The sequence below is a fragment of the Vigna radiata genome, chromosome 2 (genome assembly GCF_000741045.1).
Source record: "Vigna radiata var. radiata cultivar VC1973A chromosome 2, Vradiata_ver6, whole genome shotgun sequence".
Taxonomy (NCBI): Eukaryota; Viridiplantae; Streptophyta; class Magnoliopsida; order Fabales; family Fabaceae; genus Vigna; species Vigna radiata.
Window position 1 is genome coordinate 5,210,212 of NC_028352.1, and position 22,965 is coordinate 5,233,176.

General features: G+C 38.2%; 2 protein-coding genes and 1 pseudogene across 2 annotated transcripts in view; all 3 read right to left on the reverse strand.

Annotated features, from left to right (window-relative positions):
* The window catches only part of LOC106756164 (guanylate-binding protein 1), a 15,739-nt gene extending 5,318 nt beyond the window's left edge, over nucleotides 1-10,421 (reverse strand). The window contains exons 1-7 of the mRNA XM_014638465.2: nucleotides 10,085-10,421; nucleotides 9,252-9,413; nucleotides 9,083-9,148; nucleotides 8,774-8,917; nucleotides 8,531-8,644; nucleotides 5,526-5,627; nucleotides 5,262-5,447 (exon numbers count right to left, since the gene is read on the reverse strand). Coding sequence (XP_014493951.1) covers nucleotides 5,262-5,447; nucleotides 5,526-5,627; nucleotides 8,531-8,644; nucleotides 8,774-8,917; nucleotides 9,083-9,148; nucleotides 9,252-9,413; nucleotides 10,085-10,345 — 1,035 coding nt within the window. The 5' untranslated portion in view covers nucleotides 10,346-10,421. The remainder of the gene's footprint in view (nucleotides 1-5,261; nucleotides 5,448-5,525; nucleotides 5,628-8,530; nucleotides 8,645-8,773; nucleotides 8,918-9,082; nucleotides 9,149-9,251; nucleotides 9,414-10,084) is intronic.
* Nucleotides 10,422-17,674: 7,253 nt separating this feature from the next.
* On the reverse strand, nucleotides 17,675-20,462 carry LOC106778714 (annotated as a pseudogene).
* Nucleotides 20,221-22,054, reverse strand: LOC106756566 (putative pentatricopeptide repeat-containing protein At1g02420). The gene has a single exon (XM_014639040.2). It carries the CDS (start codon nucleotides 21,979-21,981, stop codon nucleotides 20,479-20,481), a length of 1,503 nt encoding a protein of 500 aa, XP_014494526.1. The 5' UTR covers nucleotides 21,982-22,054; the 3' UTR covers nucleotides 20,221-20,478.
* Between the last annotated feature and the right edge of the window lie 911 nt (nucleotides 22,055-22,965).

Consider the following 22,965-nt stretch of genomic DNA (forward strand, 5'->3'; position numbering starts at 1 on the left):
CAGTTAAGCCAACTAACTAACTAACTGCCTCTAACTGTTTAATCACAGTTATCTAACCTCTCCTCTTCCTTACATACACCTTCAACTTCCTATCAATACCCTCCCCTCCATTTTCAACCTTGTCCTCAAGGTTGAATTCCAGAAATTGATCCTTAATTGTTGCAAAATCTTCCCATGTTGCCCCTTCTATACCCCCANTCTGCCACTCTATCAGTACTTGTTGGATCACATCCTCTCCTTGCTGAAGTTGTCTTCGTTCCAGCACCCTGATGGGCCAGAAAGCAGGTCCTTCAGCCTGCAATTCCTCTGGTAACGCCTTCTCCACTATCTGATCTCCCACAGCCTTTTTCAATTGAGAAGCATGGAACACTGGATGGATTCTCGCTGTCTCCGGAAGCTCCAATCTAAACGCCAGCTTGCCAACCTGCTGTAACACTTTAAATGGCCCAAAATATCTAGCTGACAGCTTGGGGTGTAATCGCACCGGCATTGAAGATTGTCGGTGGGGCCTTATCTTCAAATAGACCCACTCTCCCACTTTGATATCCACTTCTCTCCTCTTTTTATTAGCTTGTTGGGTCATCAAATCCTGGGCACGTCTCAAATGATGTTTCAACTGATTAAGGGCCTCATATCTCGTCATGAGGTCCTGTGCTACTGCCTCCACCTGTGTCTCTCCGGGAATAAATCTGCTGAAAGAAGGAGGAGGCCTTCCATACACAATCTCAAACGGTGTACACTTTGCTGCTCCTTGGTATCTTGTGTTGTACCAAAATTCTGCCCAGGATAGCATTGAAAACCAACTCTTAGGCTGTTCCGAACAAAAACACCGCAAGTACCCTTCCACAATGCGGTTTATCACTTCTGTTTGTCCATCCGTCTCCGGATGATAAGATGTGCTCATCTTGAGCTGCGTCCCTTGCATTTTCAATAGCTTTTTCCAAAAAATACTCAAGAATAAAGGGTCTCTATCGCTTACCATTGATACCGGGATCCCGTGCAACCTTATAATCTCCTTAGCAAACACATCAGCAACTGTTTTTGCAGAATATGGGTGCTTCAAGGCCAGAAAATGTGCATACTTACTCAGCCGGTCAACCACCACCATAATAGCATCGTATCCTTGCGACTTAGGCAGCCTCACAATGAAATCTAGGCTAATTTCCTCCCACACTGCTTGAGGAATTGGCAAGGGCTGTAGCAATCCTTGAGGGGAGGCTGTCACATACTTGTGTTGTTGGCACACGACACAGCTTGCCACGAAATCTGTGATCTCCTTCTTCATACCTACCCAATACAAAGATTGTGCTATTCTTCTGTAAGTCCTATAGACACCCGAATGCCCCCCAGTCTTGGTCACACGAAACTCCTCAATTAGTTTAGGAATCCAGTTGGATTTCGCAGATATCACCAATCTGCCTTTATAATGCAACCTGTTATTCTCCAAAGTATATCGTTCCTCAACTCCTCAATCACCTTTTGCAGCTCGGTATCCTCCTCTACCTCCTTCAATATTTCTTGGAAATCTGGCCAAAATGGCCTCGAAATGGCTCGCAGCTCTTCTTCCTCTGGACCCCCTTCATGCCTTCGTGAAAGAGCATTTGCAGCCCTATTAGTGCTTCCCTTTTTATATATAATCTCAAATTCATATCCCATCAACTTGGCCAACCAGTTCTGCTGGTTCTGAGTAGTAATCCTCTGCTCCAACAGATATTTCAAACTCCTCTGGTCTGTGTATACCGTGAACTTTCTTCCCACCAAGTACNGCCTCCAGTGTTGAATGGCTAACACCAAGGCCATCAACTCTTTTTCGTATATTGATTTACTGAGGTTATTCTCAGACAATGCTTTACTGAAGAATGCTATCGGCCTTCTATTTTGGGTCAACACAGCACCCACTCCTACTCCCGAGGCATCACACTCAATATAAAACTCTTGGCTGAAATCGGGTAACTCCAACACGGGGGCTGATGTGATCGCTGCCTTCAGTTCTTCCATAGCTCGCTTCGCATGCTCATTCCACGAAAATTTCCCCTTCTTTAGCAGTTCGGTCAATGGTTTGGCTATTTTGCCATAGCCGGCCACGAACCTCCTATAGTAACCCGTGAGCCCAAGGAAACCCCTCAACATTTTTAAGTTCCTAGGTTCTTCCCATTCCACCACTGCTTTAATTTTTTCTCCATCCATTTCTACTCCTTGATCGGAAATTTGATGGCCCAAGTAACGTATCTTCTTCTTGCCGAAATCACACTTCTTCCGGTTGGCCACCCACCCATTTCGTTCCAGCAACTGCATCACCATTTCTAACTGTTTAAGATGATCGGCCCAATTTGGGCTATAGACGAGAATATCGTCGAAAAAAAACCAACACCCATTTCCTCAAATACGGTTGCAGGAGCTTGTTCATGGTGCTCTGAAACGTGGCCGGCGCATTCGTCAGTCCGAACGGCATCACGAGAAATTCGAAATGTCCCAGATGGGTGCGGAAGGCCGTCTTCGCTATGTCTGCTTCCTCCATTCTGATCTGGTGGTACCCAGATTTCAGATCGATCTTAGAAAAATATCGGGCTCCCCTAAGTTCGTCTAGCAGCTCCTCTATCACCGAGATTGGGAACTTATCCGGTACAGTGGCCTTGTTCAGTGCCCTGTAATCTACACAAAAGCGCCAACTTCCATCCTTTTTCTTCACGAGTATGACCGGGCTGGAGAACGGGCTTGAGCTGTGGCGGATAATGCCGGACTGCAACATTTCTTCAACCTGTTTTTCGATCTCTCCTTTTAGAATGTGAGGATAGCGGTATGGCCTCACATTTATAGGATCTACACCTGTTTTCAGCTGTATTCGGTGNTNGATAGGACGTTCTGGAGGGAGNCCGTGCATATCTTGAAACAGTCGATAGTGGGATTGCAGCAGCTTTTCCATTTGGGCCCACTGTTCACCTGTCACATNTGTCCCCCACTCACCATCTTCAGTTGCTTCTAGCGAACTCAAACCCCACACTACAGCCCCTGATTCCACGTCATCCCCAATCTTCCACAAAGACTTTGGCTTCACCAGCTGTCGCGATAGAGTGGGATCCCCTTTAATAGTGATCGTCTTCTTCCCCACGTGGTACTCCATGGTCATGCTTCCCCAATTGGCTCTGACTTCTCCCAATATAGCTAACCACGCAACACCCAAAATAATATCAACACCCCCTAGCTCAAAAGCGTGGAACTCCTCCTCCACGTCCACCTCCTCCAGTCGAACCACCACCCCTACACAACGGCCCTGGGTAACCCGTCGACACCCATCGCCTAGACTCACGGTGTACGGCGCAGTTGCGATTACCGGCAAGCCTAGCTCCTCTATGGTTCTCTTGCTTATATAATTGTGGCTGGCTCCGCTGTCTACGAGAACCACCACCCGTCGTTCCCCAATTTTTCCGGTCAACTTCAAGGTCCCCGGATTAGTCCAGCCTTCGGCAGAAAATGCCGACAACTCCATAACCTTCTCCTCTGTATTGTCGTTCGTCTCACCCTCTTCCCCTTCGTCTTCGTCTTCCGCCAGCAATAATACTCGCAGACTCTTCTCGGCGCAGCGGTGGCCAGGTGCGAATGGCCCGCCACATCGGAAGCATCACGCCTCCTCTTTTCTCTTGAGGAATTCTGGGTAAGGTAAATTTCGAACCATACGGCCTCTTCCTTCACTCCCAGTCGCCGCATTCGCTCTCACTACCGGGTTCACTGTCGTTCCCTCTCTCCTCGTCGGACCTCCACCCTCTGTTCTTCCCCACTGACTCGTCGCTGGTTTAGTCGTCTCCGTTCGCATCACGCTACGCATGGGTCGTGCACTGAATGGGTACATCTTGAACCCATTCGCATGGCTTCCCTGCGCTCTCATCATAGCATCTTCCACGTCACGGGCGATTCTCATGGCTTCCATCAACTCCGATGGATTCTGTATCCTCACTTGACCCTTCACGTCTTCCCGTAATCCGGCTAAGAAGTAACCCATCACCTGTATCTCCGGAATCCCTTTAGTCTGCCCCATCAAAACTTCAAATTGTCGAACAAACTCCTCAACTGTCCCCTCCTGGCGTATAGTAGCCAATCGTTCGAACACGGTACCCCTAAATCCACCTCCGAAGCGATTAATCATGGCTTCTTTCAGCCCTTCCCACGTTCGATTGCTCGCCTTCTCCTTCCAGAAAGTGAACCAGTACGCCGCGCTACCCTCCATGCTAACATAGGCGATCTCCACTTTTTCCTCATCTTCCTTCACTCGCTGTATATCGAAGAACCTCTCTGCCTAATTGAGCCAACTGAGTGGTTCATCTCCGTCGAAGGTGGGTAACTCCACCCTCTTCCTCCAAGGTTTTTGCTCCCCTGCTCTTTCACTGCTTCCACTTCCTCCGGTTTCTCCATTTCTCCCATGTCGGTTATCGTTCACGGAGCTATCGTCCGAACTACTCTCCGTAGGATTCTCCCTTTTCTCCAACATCTTCATAATTTGTTGTAAGTCCCGACGTACCGCTGCCGACTCCGCTTTCATTCCCTCCACTGTTATCTCGATTGCTTCGAATCGTGCTTCCACGACTTTCTCCATCTTCTCGACCCAACGTCTTCTGCAAAAAGGATCCGACAGGTCGGACCAAACTTGATAGGTTTCTAGTCAAGAAACCGTATCTTCCACTCACTCAACACACTACAGAGTAGAGAAATGAATAACCTCGGGTTTATTGCTTAACGAGAAAGAATACAAGAAAGAGAACAACAAGGGAGCCTAATCTCCCTCCAACAAGACTCAAAGTCTGTTCAGAACATACAAACTGTCAAAAAGTCCCTCTCCAAGATTCAACTCTCCTATTTATACAAACTAACATTCCCNCCACTCCCAACTGTTAACACAGTTAAGCCAACTAACTAACTAACTGCCTCTAACTGTTTAATCACAGTTATCTAACCTCTCCTCTTCCTTACATACACCTTCAACTTCCTATCATCAAATGTATTAAAAAAGTAATCATTCATATTAAAAGAGAGGGGATAAAAGCAGCATACAATTTAGAACAATTAATAAAAAGAAATTCCTATCAGTTGAACATTAACTTCAAGATACTGTCAATTAAGATTTATGAGCACGTAAAACGAATGATCAACGTTTTCTCAAGCATCTTATTTCCTTGGATGGTTAAAAATTATATTAGGCAATTGCAGCTAAACCTGTTCCTCTCTAACTCAAGTCAGTTACAGTAATAATTTGAAGATTAAATATTAACCTGCCAGGAGGAAGAAATTGTAGGCACAGCACCATGGTTGAGCGCATCCAAATAAGATTCTGTAATTCCAACCAAGACAGGTCCAGTCATCATAGTTGCCCCAACTTGTTTTGGCCTTGTTCTCTCAAAAACGAACTTTGTCAAAGCATCAAGGCCAGATCGAAATTCAGGCCTTAATTTTCCAAGCTGCATAATATAAAATACCATAAGTTAAAAGATGCAACAAAGTGACAACAAAAGAATGTCAGCTGATAGGTTACGTACTGATATCTGATCCAGGCGCTGTAGATCGTTTTCGTTGTTCAAAGGTCGCACAAGAGTGAAGCATTCCCGGTCTGGGAACAAAGCCCGAATGGAATCTCGAATCTGTTGTTTAATTTAGTCATAAAAATTATTATTCCATAGAAAATAAAGTTCATATTTGCCCTTTTCCTATGTAACTAACGAACTTGCAAAATTTATTTTCAAAAAATTATAGTTTGTAACTCACAATGACAGGAACTCAAAGGGAAATATAGATTCAGAAAATAACTATAGAACAAAATCTTGTTGGAAAACATTCCATACATGGAAGAATACAAAGTGTTCCTGCTAAATCTAAAAGGAGACTTAGGCTAGAAACCTTCAATATGTATATCCCTTAGTGATAGTGTTTATAAGGATAAAAGCAATTATTTTCTTCTCAAATGCTTAGGAGTAGCGGTGTAGGTTTTCTTGTTCTAGGTGAGCTCCAAGCCCAATATCTAAACCCAAATATTATCAACTTGTTGTACTAGTCTAATGATTGAGAGTTGCTATCCCGGATTTACCACAACGCCCCAGGCCAAGCCTTCAAGGCAAGGAGTCTAAAAATACTCAAATCATGGACAAGTACAAGTTTCGACTTATCGGTTGCCTAGAGCAAAGATCTATTTGCACCAAGGCAATTTTAGCATAATTATTAGCACGAGTAATAGGAACCCAGAATTGAAAAGAGACAAAAGTAATATTCTTTATTGTATAGACTGTATAGAACAAAAAATAGGAGAGCACTCTCTCCTCCAAGGGTTTCCCTTTCAAAGAGAACCAAAGCTCAATCTACAATATTATCCAAAAGTCCCCTGACACAAGAGCTCCCTGCCTCCTTATAAAGGCCCCCAACCAACTAATCAAACTAACAACTAATTTCTAAATTGTTTCCTCTGTCATGCACTCATTACCCATTATAACCTATCACATTATATCCTATCATTACATCCTGCTGCAAAACAACCTTGTCCCCAAGGTTGGAACTGTGAAACTTGATCTCATGGGTCATCTTCATCATCATGTTATCATATGAAGGGAACCCACTAGCTACTACCCTCCAACCCTCCAATTCAAGTCTGGAGGCTTGGGTGGTGGCAAATACTCTTCCAATGACTTCCACTCTTCCCATATTTTTTTAGCCCAATTTTGTGAAATCCTCAGAATCTCATCTCTGACTTCATCAGCTCTTGTAGCAACAATACTTTTGGCAGCTACTCCATCTACTTGCAAACTCTCATGTAAAACTTCCACACTCCCCTAATCTGTGTTACTGATTCCCAACTCTAACATAGCATGTTTCTCCTATTTCCTTCAGATCTCTTTAGTAGATTTGTTGCCAGATTTTTCCAAGAAAGGTTCTTGGATTTTTGGTGTCAGGTCTTGAACCCCTAGACTACATTTTCTTTGCTGTTTGGGTGTACTTTTGTTGATCCTTTGGTGTTCTGAACTTCAGAAGCATTTGCTACCCCTGTTGTTTGACCTTGGGTGTCATTCCCTTCATTAGTGGTCAACTCTTCTCTTTTCACCCACGGAAAAACTAGTTTTTCCTCACCCTTCCTAGCTCAAATATTGTCAATGGCATCCTCTTCTCCTTTTTGTTCCCAATTGCTTGAATTGTCTCCTTCACCTGAGTGTTTCTTTGCTTTCTTGATGTCTTGCAAAAGTTCCTCTCTTCTTTCCTCTCTTGCTCTCTAAACAGACTCAACTGGGTTCCTCTTGACACCATTGTTTTAATCCTAGGCCTCAACAATTTTTCCCCTTCACTGTTTTGACATACACACCACAACCTACCACATTATCTCCACTAAAAGCAATAGCTGTTGCAACTAATTTTTCCCACTTCTTCACTATTTTGACATACACACCACAACCTACCACACTATCTCCACTAAAAGAAGTAGCTTTTGCAACTTTCTTAGCAACAGCCACACCAATGTCTCCATCACAATTTTCGTCATTGCCTTCCTCTTCACATATATTTTCTTCTCTCCTATCCTGCCCTTTAATTCCTGCAAAACCATCAACACTCCAAACAACAGCTTCCGTTTCTCTTTTCTTCTCCCTATTGGTTGAATTTTCTCCTCCATATGAGGGTTTCTTGGTTTTCTAGATGTCTAACAGACTATCTTCACAACATACCTACCCATTTTTCCCTCTTTCTTTCCTTTCATGACAGATTTCTCACTTCTTTCTAAGCCCTTAATGAGAATCCTGATTTCATGCTGCATTTCTTGCATATTTCTTCTCCATTCTGCAATGTTCATTTTCGGTTTTGCCATGCTCATTTTATGTTCGATGGTCCTCCTCTCCAAGGTATTCTCTTTTCCTTCTATGCTTTCACCCTTTCTTGATCACTTCTTGATCTGCAACCTTTGATCAAGTGGGTCGGACCAATTGATAGGAACTCATAATTGAAAAGAGACAAAAGAGTAATATTCTTTATTGTATAGACGGTATAAAACACAAAATAGGAGAGCACTCTCTCCTCCAAGTGTTTCCCTTTTACAGATAGCCAAAGCTCAATCTACAAGATTATCCAAAAATCCCCTAACACAAGAGCTCCCTGCCTCCATATAAAGGCCCCCCAACCATTTAACCAAACTAACAACTAATTTCTATGAAGCCCCCTACTCTGCCTATGAGTTATACCTAGTTTTGTACCTAGAAGTCTATTGGAGTCTGATCTTTCATCTTCTCATTGTATCAAATTTCTATCAATATAAATAGAAAGATCATAAGAGGGGTCTTGCAAGACCTACAAAAATATATTTTCTCTTTTCTACTTTGAGCTTCTCTACTTAATAATGATTGAAAATACAATTATTGAATGAAGAAATGACAACACAAGGAGAATGTGTATATTATCATTGAAGGCCCAACACATAAGACTACTAACATAATTAATAAGAATCCTAGAAATAGTCGTGAAATAATAATTAAATAGCATCTATGAATACATAAAAGGGGAAGCAGAAAGGCACCTCATTTTTAGCTGCTATATCTCTTCCACTCCCTTCAACTGGCCTCAAGGCAATTTCCAAATAATCACGGGGTGTTATTTTTCTGTTATCTTCTGTAAGGTCCAAATAAAAGTCCTGCATGTATGAGGGTTGACAAATTAATGAAGTAAAAAGTGAGAATGTACAATATAGTTACGGTCTACTAAGATACCACCAAAGCTACAATATTTTTACACGTTTGCCCAACATATGTACACAACCTACCCTTAAAAGCCAAACAAAAATTGGGGAAAATTGTCCTAGCTCAGATGCAGAAGTCTTTCCTCCAGCTGCTCTAACACGAATATGCTTTGTCATTTGGGTGACCAGGGAAAGACGATCCAAGGCAGCCTCATCAATACCACCCATCTGGAAAAAAAATGTAGCATCAGCATTCGAATTTCAGAAAGAAATCCACAAAAGTTGGAAAACAGAGAATAAAGTTTCATGTTGACAGAATCAAATTGATCATGACACATCCGAACAAATGAACATGCTAGAAAGAATGTATAGGTTTGAATAAGCCATCCCAACCTGGTTATAAATGAACATGCTAGACAAAAGAACTGCCAGTGAGAATATCTGGGTACTGTATGTTCCCTGCGCAGTAAACAAATTGCCGAGTAAGACAAGTTAGCAAAGTTTAGAGATCGACTACATACATGTGAAAAAGAATATTCGATTAGAAAGCTGAAAAACTGACTGTCTGATCATAAGCATCTATTCCTTCACTGTCTAATAGCAGGAGATTATAATCTGTTCCATCAAGAGCAGTCCTTTTCAAAGGTGTACTCCACAACCAAAGCCCTTTGGTACAGGGCCGATGTGTTGACGCTACTTGAAATCCACTACTCTTTCCTAATAGCTGAAATAAAATAAATAAAAAAGCATAAGCTCAAAACCAAAAGTACACGTTATGATAACAAAATAATGTCATAAAAGTAAGTAAATTTCAAGACTCGCAAAAATAAAACTGAGTGTGCCGATTCAACTTTTATTCGGAGGAATTTAGAGGCAGAAAGGATGTTCAAAATATATTGAATAAAAAGCACGCATACGCACAAAATTACTCCCAGTAATTAAACAATCCAATGGCACCGAAAGAAGTACGAAAGCATTTATCTTCCACATACAACTCGAAACCAAAGGGAAACAAAATCCACGAACTAATTGCTGAACACAATACGCAAACGAGAACACTCTCACAATCACAGAACTACACTTTCCACTGTAGTCACTGGACTACTAGCCAACCAAGGACAGTCCCCTTCGAATTTAGCGTTCAAGTTACCTTATAACATCACCACGACCAAAACAAGAAAAACGACATTTGTCCCAAAATTAATCAAAACCAGATATGCAATAGTTACATAAGCCGATACTGTATCATAAACACCATTTCCACTGAAAAAAAAAAAAGGTTATCCCAAGGAACAGTCATCAAAGCATCAAAACCCTAACTACTAAATGCAACACTACACTCAAAAACCCTAAACTCCAACCACGACGAGATTTTCACTCGAATTAAATAATTACCTGATTCAAGATGAAACTCTTGCCCTGCCGTGCGCGACCGCAGACGGAGACGACGCCGATGGGCTCCTTGACAAGTTGGAGCGTAGCGACAGCTTCTGGATCCATTCGGAACTTCCCCTTCTCATCGCAATAAACGAGGCGTATGGGCCTGGCGGGGCCGGTGACCGGAGATGCCGACGAAGAAGACGGCGCGGCGACGGCGGAGGAGGGCGGGGACGCGTCGGCGGGGCTATCCCTGCCTCTGTTGAAAAGCTTGAGCATCTTTCTCCTTTCTCAGGTACACAGTTTTTTCTTCCCTCTTCCTCTCTTTTAAAAATCAGCACATTCTTTTAAGTTAGAAAAAGCTACAATATGTATAAAAAGTGTGACACATTCTATATAAATAATCATAAAGCAATTCAAAATATTAATGACATTTTAGTAAATTTAATTTTGTATATAACCATTTGAAAATGTTATTATAATAATATGAATATTGGAATAAGCAAAATAATATTTAGATATTATTTTATTATTAATTACTAATTGGTCACGAGTTATCAAAGTGTTATTTTATATTGGTTAAAAGCTCTTTTTGGTTCCAGTTTTGGTTGGAAAAATTCGAAATGGTCCCCATGTTTTTTTTGTGTTCAATTTAGTCCCAAAGAACGTATTTGGTGTTCAATTAAGTCATTTTCACTAACTCCGTCTAAATTGATAACGGTGAGATGTCCAAACGTGCAATTAGAGGGTGAACTGTCGTTTATGTTCTGACGTGGACTAGACCAGTCATCATCATAGGGACCATATTTGAAAATAATTAACAGAAATGGGGACTAGATTGAACAACTTTCATTCATTACAAAACAAAGAGCCACATCACCATCTTCTTCAACCTTCAGCCCAACCAAAAATAGAAACCCTACTTTCTTTCTAAAAATCTAACCCTAGCGTCGTCACACCTAAACCCTCAGACCACCACCGCAATCACCACATACCTACAAACGAAACCCAGAAGACCATTACCATGACGCGACTGCAACCACCTCCACGCACCACCATCTTCATTGCACGCCTTCATCATCATCTTCTTCCTAGTTCGCGCTGCCACCATAGCGATTGAGGGTTTCGATTTGGGGGTTTTTGTTGTGTTATCTGGTTTTTGTAAATTGGAATGTATGATTTTCGTTTCAAAATTGATTTGGGGAACTCTTGGTTCTTCTCTGTTTTGCGAGTGGTTAGGGATTTTGTTCTTCCTTGCAGGTATGGGTTTTGCGAAGTGGGGGATGAGGGTTCAAATTGGGAATGTTAGGGTTTCTGAACTTGGGGTTTTTCGTTTTGGGTTCATTTGATTCGCGATAATGGGTTTCATGGTGGTTGTTGTTGGGTGCACGGGTGGCGCCAATGAAGGTGCTGGTAGGTGGCCATGGGTGGTGTTTTTGGGTGGTTGTTGGACAGAGAAAATGATGGAGGTGAGAAGATGGTGGTTGGTCGTGACCGTGGCGGTGGTGATTAGGGTTATGTGGTGGCTAGGGTTTTTGTGTAAGGGGAAATTAGGGTTTCTGGAGGTAGGAGATGATGATGACGTGTCAAGGGTGATGTGTCATTGAAAGTTGTTCAATCTAGTCCCCATTTCTGTTAATTATTTTCAAATATGATCCCTATGATGATGACTGGTCTAGTCCACGTCAGAACATAAATGACAGTTCACCCTCTAATTGCACGTTTGGACATCTCACCGTTATCAATTTAGACGGAGTTAGTGAAAAGGACTTAATTGAACACCAAATACGTTCTTTGGGACTAAATTGAACACAAAAAAAACATGGGGGCCATTTCGAATTTTCTCAACCAAAACTGGGACTAAAAAGAGCTTTTAACCTTTTATATTTAAAAAAGAGTTTAAATGTAGGAGAGAGAAAATCAAAACTCAACAATGATTATCCCATCTAAGTTTTCGGCTATATAGCTTAGCCAATACACTGAGACATGGAAACAACGCGTGGAGCTCAATATGGCCAAAGATATATAAATTGTAATGAAAACTTTATATTTCTGGAATTAAAAATTTAAAAATCTTATAATGTATAAAAGAAAATTTTCATTTTGATAAGAGAGGTTACCCAAATTGGAATCACCGGAGAAGAAAAGTAAATAACATTCACTACAGAGCTATGATAAGGGAGGTTACTGAGATAGGAAATAGGAAACTTCGGGAAGCTTCTCCGTCCCCGATGGCTTTATCGACCAAAACTGCAAACACAAGAAAACGAATCAAGCGAGTAATTAACCCTAATCACAAGTGTATGGTAGAGAGGTCGATTGACTTTATTATGATCGGATAGAGTCACGGATAGCAAAAAAACTCGTACCTGCGGATATCTGCGGATTAAACCCGTTGTGGATAGTTGGTACCCGCGGGTAATAGGTATTCGCGGGTAGCGGATTTTTTAATACCCGCTTCTTATTGGGTTGGGTTCGGGTTTTGCACTATCCATACCCGCAGATACTCGTTACTTGCTTAGAAGTTAAAATTACATCTTTATCCTTAGTTTCCTTTATATAAGTACCTTTAACTTAAAATCTAAAACATTTTAATTTTCTTTTTCAATTTAATTTGGATTATTTCATTTAAAAACTTATAATTTTTTTTTTAAATATTCGCGGGTTGAAAACGGGTATCCAACGGGTACCCGCGAATTTTAAAATATCCGCGGATATTTTTTAAACGGGTACCCGACAGGTAGCGGGTCGGGTGGCGGGTACGTTTTTTATCCGGCGGGTCGGGTTGCGGGTAGGCACTATCCGTGCCCGACCCGACCCGTTGTCATCCCTAGATAGAGTGTTGTCATGATCGGGTAGAGTGGTATCATGATCGGGTATAGGGGCAGTAAGATCGGGTTGGCTGGCATCCTGGGCAGAGTTAAAAGGAAGAAGTGAAAAGGTAAGTCGAAGTAGGTCCGAAAGTGCTGGCGAGATTCAAGGACATGTTAGCGACAGTTACGTTTAGTGAGCGAACTTTGCGAGATTGTGGGCTAGTGGATGCAGGTGGTTAGGGCCCTTAACTCGTATTCAACGCTTATAGATATAGGGTAAGCAGCCAAGTAAAGGGATCCGAATTTATTCATTTTTATCTTGATATTACTCTGACTATGCTAACTTGAGCATCGGAGTGCTAACTTGCAGGTCGCACTCGTTCAGACGTAAAAATGATATCGTTCGGTGTGTTTCATCGACATACTTGAATCCGTGCACAATCTTGAGTCTTACATCCCAAACAACAAGCAAAGACAGAGAGCGAGATCGAGTAAGAAAAACCTTGATGTCGAAATCGGCGCCGACAATGACAAAAGTGACGGTGAGGGGTGGAAATCGAGAGTTAAGACGAGTTTTCTCTTGTGCCCGTGCCACCCTTCAATCTCTTCATATTGGGAGGTTTAGATACAGAATGTAAAAGAAGAAGTCACTCAAAAACTCATTGTTATGAAATTATTAAAATATAAAATAAAAAATTGTCTTGCTGTTTTCAACTACACACTGTCGAAAGTAGCAAGGATTTTTCAAAATCCCCAGAAACAAACTTCTAGTAAAATAGGTTATTTTTGTAGTGAATAATTGCTAAGAATATTAAATATTGATAAAAAGAAGAAATATAAGAGGAAAGATATTATTTAAATGATAAAAGTTGTTTTGCAAGCGAAAAATCAAAATGACATTAAAATGTATTTATATCATTCAGATTTTTCGTCTCATTTTTTTTAATGGACTTTTAAAGCAAATGCTCTTTTTTAATTAACAATTATTTTAATTATGGGGTCAAGGTTATTTATTTTTCAAGTTTTATCATAACTTTGGTTTTTCTCACCATTTGTCTTTTGATCTATTTCTTTCAATTAGAAAATTATTAGCAGAAAATATTCTAATATTAAAATCAATAAAATTTAATTAACTCAATAATTAATGTGTAATAAATATTATCATTATTTTTTTTATTTTACATTTATATTTATAAATTTTAAAATAAATTTTAAATTACTAGTTGTCTAATCGTGATCTAATTGATTTTAAACATGTTTTGCTAGTAAACTAATTTTCATCAAACATGACTTTATAATACAATTTTTATAATACAGTAACTAGTCTTAATGATGATCTTTTGATGTTTCTGACTATGTAGATTGTCGGGTCCTAAATTTATCGAGAAGGACCATACACTACAACAACCATCTTAGCTTAACTCATGGGTGAAATTTACAATTAAAATAATTCCCAATGTTCCACCGTATTAAATATTTCTATTATATACATAAATAAATGTTTGAATCTTGGTGAGAGATATCCGCACTTAATATTTGTCACCGTTCAAAATTCTATTGTCTCTAAGAAAAAATAAATGTGAATATAAAAAATAAATAAACCAAGATAAGAGAATATTATTTTTATTCAATTTCATATATTTTATGAGTTATATATATATATATATATATATATATAGAGAGAGAGAGAGAGAGAGAGAGAATTTAAAGTAATTTTTATTTATATGGATATAAATTAACCATTCTTTATACCCACATACAAATAAGTTTTGATAATGATCATTAGCCTTCCAAAAGAAAAAAAAAATAGAGTGCTTCTGGAAGAAAAAAATAGTTACTTATACATCATAAAGCGATTTCAAAGTCATGGTCTTTCTTTTACTTTTAAAACAAGAAAAATAATTGTTTAACACTATTAGAAAAGAATTTCAGTTTACAACCCTCTATACTCCCTTTATGGTAATATAATATCATTAAAATTTTAAATAAAAATGAAATAAAGATAATTATATATTATTATTTAAAATTGTCATGTATTTTATTTTAGATATATTTTATTTAAAGTTGTCAAGATATCTTCCTTCTTAAAGTAGTAACAAGTTAATATCTCACAATAACTTTTATGACTAAGATGTGACTAATATCACATATCTATTTCACTTAACTATCAGTATAAATACGTTTTCTTTTCATTTAATTTACCTAACTATTATAACATATTATCCTACCTAAATAAATGAGTTTTACAACATAACACGAATAATAAAATTACTATTCTTTTTCTTATCTGTAAAAGTTATACAAATCTTCAACAAAAATATTTGGATGTCAAAATCGTATAAAATATTTTTAGAGTACAAGATATATAAAATAGATTTAAAGTTTTAAAAAAATTATATATTAATTTACATATTAAAAAATTGGAGCGGGAAGGGCTTGTCTATGTTTCTTTTAAGATCCTTTTCATGATAATAGAATTTCTAAAACTACGTGCTTTCAAATAATGCGGATTTAGTACAATCTTTTTTTACCTTTTCACCTTATCAAATAAGTAATTGTTTCTCTACCAGAAGAAAAATCATTATTGGAAGAAAAAAGTACATGTAGAGAGAAGAAAGTATACCATATTGTATAACATATAATGGAAAAAGTGATTTTTGTAACGTTACAATAGTATTAAATAACTGCTGTAAATAATTTAATTAAAAGTTAAATATGTTTTTCGTAAATAACTATAATTAATTTTTTATTTTAGTCTCTATTTAAAACATTGACGACATTTAGTCTTTTTAGTATTAAAATATATATATAATATTAGTTCTTAAAAATAAAGGATAAAGATATTTAGACAACATTTTTTGACAACATTTGAACATCATCATACGTGTCATTGTGTGATTGGTTCATGGTAGTGTCATTGTGTCATTTGGACCAATCACACAATGACACATATGATTGATGTTCAAATATTGTCAAAAAGTGTTGTCTATGTATCATTACCCAAAAATAAATGACGTCAACTTTTTGTTGATTTGACAAACGAGATGACGCGTCTTCTGCTAGCATTAGTTTAACTATCTGTCACGTTTATACTTCATAACGGAGTTTTTTATTGCACTCCTCTTCTTCATAAATCAAGACAAAAAGACATGGAAACAAATAAATCAAGACAAAGAACACATGTAAAAACATCTTCATTCATGTAAGGTTTAAACATTATTATATTTAACTAACATTTTTATAAATAATTTTAAATATAATCGTGATTGCCAATTTAAATATTTTATAGTAATGTTCAAGCTGTGTGTCGATATCAACTATATCTATATATATTTGTATAGTCTTATCCTGTAATTAAAATGATCAAACAACCTTACACAGTACATCCAAACTAACTTTTCAAGAGATGAATCTTCATTTCATGCTGGACCACATTGTAGTAGATTTTGAGCTAATTTGAAAGAAATAAAAAAAAAATGCAATAAGACTTTTCCTTTAAAAAACTGAAATGTAGTTTTTAGAGTAGTATGATATAATATGACAACAAAATTAGCAAACAACAGTGCAAGGAAATTGACCATTCTATTCTTTTACATACAACTTTAAGAAAGAATAGTTAAAGATAATTACACTGTATAAACAAAAACGGTTCTCTATAATTTTGTGATATGAATGGAGACCTCTGCCAACAAGATAATTACACTGTATAAACAAGATATTTTTAAGATTATAAAGAAAAATGTAGCAGCTGAACACACTTTATTTAGTTTATTTCTTTATTTTAAAAACGTATCCAAACAGCAAATAATCAATAGAAGTAATATTTGAAGGACGGACTTTCTCATTATCTGAGGATGGGGAGTGACACATTCGCGAATGTTTTGAACATCCAGTTTAGGGCGTTTGGTTTTATTTTTTTAAGAGAAATAATCACTTATTTATATTAATTTCCGTATTTTTTTTTAAGAATAATGGATTATCTGCTAAAATAATTGCTTTCAAACATACACAATTTATTTAGATTATTTTGAATAATTGGATTAATGCAAATTGTGCATTACTGTTTTTCTTCTCATCTTGTACAGGATGAGGATTGTGCATCTGATAGGATTTTGAGTACAAGGGAACTTCTAGAGAGCCAAATGCAGGACCTCAAAAACTTGGTTTTGGGCACCACCCAATCTTCATAAAATGTTTTTTAAGCCATATTGACTACTAAGTCAAGCTTTGTCCTAATGATGCAATGATTGTACTGGATATCCTTAGGTGCAAAAATTCTCTGATACGCTGCAATTTGCTAAAGTAGACAAATGCTGGGAAATTAGATTAGGATTTTATTATGGACATTACTTCACTCTAATTCACATTTGCAGGAAAACCACTAAAACAAAGATCTGTACTTTGTTTGTAACTGAAAAGGTATACTGGTTTATGAACTATTCTGGATTAAAAGAGGAGATCCAAAATTAGTTTATAAAGCAATTTCACCAATCACAAATTGAAGGTATACTGGTTTACAGAAGCCTGTGTAGAGTAAATCAATTTGCAAAATGACATTTAGTCATTTTATTTTTAATAATTGTATAAATTGGTCTCAGATATTTAAAATTTAAAGCAGTGAAATGTTAGTTTTTAATTTAAATATACACTTGTGTAAACTAGGTCTAAGCAAGTCTTTTGTGATCAGCACGTGCAACAAAAGTTTCTATACTTCCCACCTTCAGTCATTTGTTTCTGAACCGACTGATTTTGCTTTGCGGCATTTTTTGTCATATTTCAAACAATAAAGTTTTTGTTTCCTCCTCAATGTTGAGGCAGATGGGGTCTCTTTTCCAACATTTCATAATGAAAAACAAAATTATCCTGCAAGGAGGTTGTACATTAGACCCTAAAAATAGAACAATAGTTATTGGGGAATAAAATAATATATCTTGGGAGCAGGAGGAAGAGTTCAGGAGCACCACCGATAGAGTATAATATTTGCAAAAACTAACCTTGCGGACGGTTTCAAATATGCTTGGTTCGAAACAGTAGTAAGATCCCCTCTCGTATGTGTTTGTTTTAACCAGCGGCTCCATGTTCGGAACTCTTATAAACCATAAACGATGTTCCTTGTGATAAAACCAACCTCTGTTGTAACTGCGACCAACAACCCCTACTTAGTTACAAGTTATCCAATTGGGAAAACGATTTCCCAGAATTAAAACTTAAAAATTTGTCAAATTATTTTAATTTAGGAACACTGAAACTAAGTGGTTATGTACAAACTATGCATTATTTAATTTACCACTCGTCTAACTGTTCCCAAATTATACTAATCCCAAAAGAAATTACAAATGAGTTAAAATCATCCAAAAAATCAACAAAAGAAACAAAAAGGAAAGATTGGGGGAGATGTGCGTACAGCTCGTTGGAGGCATATAATTGTGCTTCATCTTTGCGCATGCTGCAAAAAAAATTATTTTTATATTTGATTATACAAATACAGGCAAGTCAATGAAAAAGTAATTGATATTCAGATTTTATAGGCACCTGTAAAATATGTAAAACAATGTTTCCACCGAAAACTTTGAAAAGTATCCTTGCTGCATCATGCAATAACAAAAATTAGCCCAAATAAATGGTTTGAAAGTTAAACATTATGTAAAAATCTCACATGTAGAGAAGGTGGCTGTTTAGCATAATAACATTATGGCACATTAAACTCTGGATCGCCCTTAGCAGGTTCATCAGACCATGGAGAACCAAAGGTCTTGTGAAGATTTTCTGATGAATTCAAATTTAACCCCAATGTAGTTAGATCAATTCCAAGAGCAAGAGACGTCAGGTCAGGATCACTCATCCTGATCACACTTAACAAGCCAAGCAAACCAAATGGATCTGGTTGTGTGGTTTGAATAGACTTCATGCCCTGATCTCTAAAAGATTGATTTACAGCTGACATTTGTAGGCGGAACTGCGACTGATTTTGATGCTGTTGATATTGCTGGATAAGCTGGTCGTTTGAACCCATACCAGAAACTGTATTCGGAGAATTTAAAGGCCTTAATCCAATAAGAATGTCAGCACTTTGTAATACTTCAGTGAGAAGTAAGAAATTTCATTTTCAGAAAGCACATCTCGAGATAAACCAAAGAGAAAGTAGGGAATAGGAGCTTATTCATTATGAAACAAGCTCCCCCATTGATGAATAAAACTTGCACCTGTGAATGATAGGTTGAATGTGGAGAAGGGAAAATATCTGATCCATGCAAATGGAGAAGATCCTGGTTGTTAACAGATGAAAAAGAGACATTGCCACTACTGACAGAAGGAGCATGCTGTTGCTGTTGTGCTCGATGTGACGAATATGTACCCCCCAAGCTGAAACCAGCTGACCTTCCCATCTGCAGATAGAAAGCATGGGGAGTTCAGAGAAATGTATATAGACTTCTAGATCTTTTTAAACAGTTCTTAGATCCATCAATATTGTGCAAAAAAGGTTTCTAACTCTTTTATAACAAGTAGCTCACAGAGAAATGCTGTGATTGCATCATTGGTACAGCATTGTCATGAAGTTGTTCTTTCTGGTGCATATCCATAGCATAATCTGCATTACCGCCTGCCCACAGAATATGGCAACAAACAAATATTGAAATCAATTAAGCAACTTTGACTCGAGTATAACTCGGTAAATCAACACATGTAACCAAAAATAATTAGAAAAACACAGCTCTCATTTCCACCTGGGCATAAAAAATTCTTCAGCGCAAACCAAAAAGTAGTTAATTCCCTTGCAAAAATTGAGACAAGAAAGCATACTCACTAAATATATAATAGATAATTTAGATGCTTATCTTGAAACAGAAAGCAGGGTGCATATAAATATCAAAACCAAATAACGAAACAATACTGAGAATAATAAAGGTATAGAGAGTAAGAAAGCCAACGCTGAAAGTAAACATGCATACAGATCCAGAAGACCTTCCTAAACATTGAAAAACCACTCTCTCTCTCTCTAAGAAGACACTCTTTAACCTTCAAAATAGAAGGCATATTACACCTTTGAATCCTGGTAAAGCTGGGAAATCTTCATTCTGAATGCTAAACTCTTGGTTTTGTTGAACAATGGGACTGACGCCAAGACCCTGTTTTCGTAAAGAACCTGAAATAGTTTTGGTTATACCATTATTTATTGTTTAAGGTGCACAAATAAACCAAGCATAAAACACCATTTATCTTCTCTTACCCAACTGTCCTTGAGGCCCTCCAGCAGAACTTGGACGACTTGTCAGTTGAGGGAAGTCATTGATATCAAAAGGGGAGCTGTCATTGGTATTCACATCATTCAGCATTCCCATAGAGTTCAAGTTACTTACTGCTTGCACATGGCCCAACACAAATGGATTGATCACAACTCATGTCACAACAGTCCCAACACACTTATGTCAACCCCAATTTGCAGTTAACAGAAAAACTTCTGACTCCACCTAAATAACCGTTCAACTCTCTTATCGCAAATGTCTCAAACTAATATTAAAAGGCATTATTGAATGTTCCAACCACTTCTGTAACAGATTTAAGACGCTTGATCTTCCATTCATTTTGCCACAATCAGTTCTAACTATTAGTAAAGAGAGAATCCGCTGTGTCAGTTTTGCTCATCGAACTTTGATGCAATTGGAGTGGTCGCCCAAATATGGACATTTTCTGCGTCAAGCTCTCAAGGGCCTCATGTCTCTTTGCTAGTTCCATAAGAACCTTAATTCTTCTAAACGACACATTACTCGGTTTCTGCCCCTTTTCAATCATCTCCAAAAAGCACTTCTCTGCTTCTTCCAACTTCCCCATATCACAAAGCAAGTCAAACAGCACGTCAGAAACCAAGGTATACGACCCAAAACCCTTTTCCACCATGTTCCCCCATAATTGCAGCGCCATATCCACCTTCTCATACTTTCTAAACAACCTTATCAAGAACATACAAGACTGCGTATTCGGAAGACACCCCTCAACCATCATCCTATTGTACATGATCCAAGAGTTATGCAAATCATTGGACCAGTAAAATACCCTAAAGAACAAATTGTAAGTAGTTGCATTCGGACTCAAACCCTTGCTCACCATCTCCTCCACCAAACCATTAGCATCACCAAGCCTCTTTGCAATGCAGAAATTCCTGATGGCAGCATTGTAGGCTGCAGCATCAGGGTAACACCCATACTCCTTCATCTCCTTCAAAACATCTCTGGCTTTATCAGGCTGCCCAATCAACCCCAACCCACCAATGATACATGTATACGTGATTACATCCGGCGACAAATCCCGTTCACGCATTTCCTCGAGCACCTTATACGCCTTCTCAATTTCCCTCCCCTTGCAGTAAACATCCACCAAACTATTGTATGTAACAACATCAGGTGCCACCCCCATTTCCTTCATCTCCTTCAAGAACCCCTCAGCATCCTCAGGGGTCTTCCACCCGGAAAGAAGAATGTTAAAAGTCTGTAAATTTGGNCGAAACCGATGCTTNAAACTATGGTAAACNTTTCTAGCATCCGTCATGCTCTTCTCCTGACACAACGTTCTCAACAGAGCATTGAAACAATTAGTATCAAACTCAGTCACCAGCTTCCTGAACTTTCTAAACGAGTCCACCGTTTGTCGAACTGAACACACTTTGGCAATTCTGCCCAACACGACCATAACGGTGCGAGCCGTTATGGCCGTTTGGTCTTTTCGACGGCATTCGATTAAGAGGTCCCAAACGTGACCAAACATGCGGCTTCTTCCAAGAATGTAGAGCATGGTGTCGAGGGAAAACGCAGTATGGTAAAACCCTTTCCTTCTTCCGGTGTAACGGAAAAACTCAAGCGTTTGGGAGGGGTTCCCATGGCTGAAGCGAACCCTCTTGAGAACTTGATCGATCAATTCATTGGAGAGGAAAACACCGCTTGATTTCAAGGATTGTTTCAGCTGTTCCGGCGTGGAAGTGCTGCTAAGTATGCCGAACACTTTCTGTACGTCATCGTTTTCATTGGTGCTTGAGAAGCAGTGTGGAAATACGATTGAGGGAAGAGCACAATTCAACCGCGATTTCACCGAGAAACGCCTCACCAACATTTTTTGAATTTGTAAAGTGAAGGAAAACAAGAACTGAAACAGGTTCGCGTCTTTATGTAATAACTATAAGAGGGTTTCATCCTCCATCTCCAATTTCCTAATATACCCTAATTAAGTTAGGTAGTTATTTAATAATTTTTTGTTTATTAAAAATTTTTGTGCCCAACTGTCTGCACTTCCATTGTCCTTCAATCAACAAACATACATTTCTCGACCCTATAGCCCTGCATAAATATTATATTATTAAATTTAAGGTTTAATACCTATTTTGCTCCCTTTTTTCGAGGATTTTTTCAAAGTGGTCTTCCTTTTTTTTTAAAAAGTTTACCAAAGTCCTATTTTCTGTAAAAACTGTACAAGTTAGTTCTTTTTACTAACGACATTAATTCTGCTAACGGCAAAACTTTCAGGTGGCAAATATTTAATGACTTGTACAAATAAAATTCGTTGTAGTCCTCAAATTGGTTTAAAAATGTTTATTGTGCTCCTTGTGTTGGTTTAAAAATATTTATTGTGGTCCCCTTTTACTAAAAAAAAACGTGTCAGTAAATTAAAGAAATTTGATGTCTCACATGTTTTACGGAACCAAGATCATCATGTCATTTTAGAATAGTAAGTCATTTGTACATTGTTTAATACATGTTAAAGATTTCACGTGTGATATAGTAATCCATGCGCTAACCTTTTGGGAAACTACAATCACAATAATTTGAAGTTTATCAGTGTAGTTTCACGTGTTATATTAGTAAGTATGGAGATGTGAAAAAAAGAACTCATCAGTTTTGGATTGCAACACATGAAATTTTAGCTTCTGCTTTTAGAGAAAACCACAAAAATTTCCACAAGAGCATTTTCCATTGATAAATTTGTGAAGCCGCTTCTTGTCTCTAAGTAGTTGAGCGCTTAATCGAGCATTCCAGCATGGCTGCATGATACTAAAACATCCACAATAAACATTTTTAAAGGGGGACCACAATAAACGTT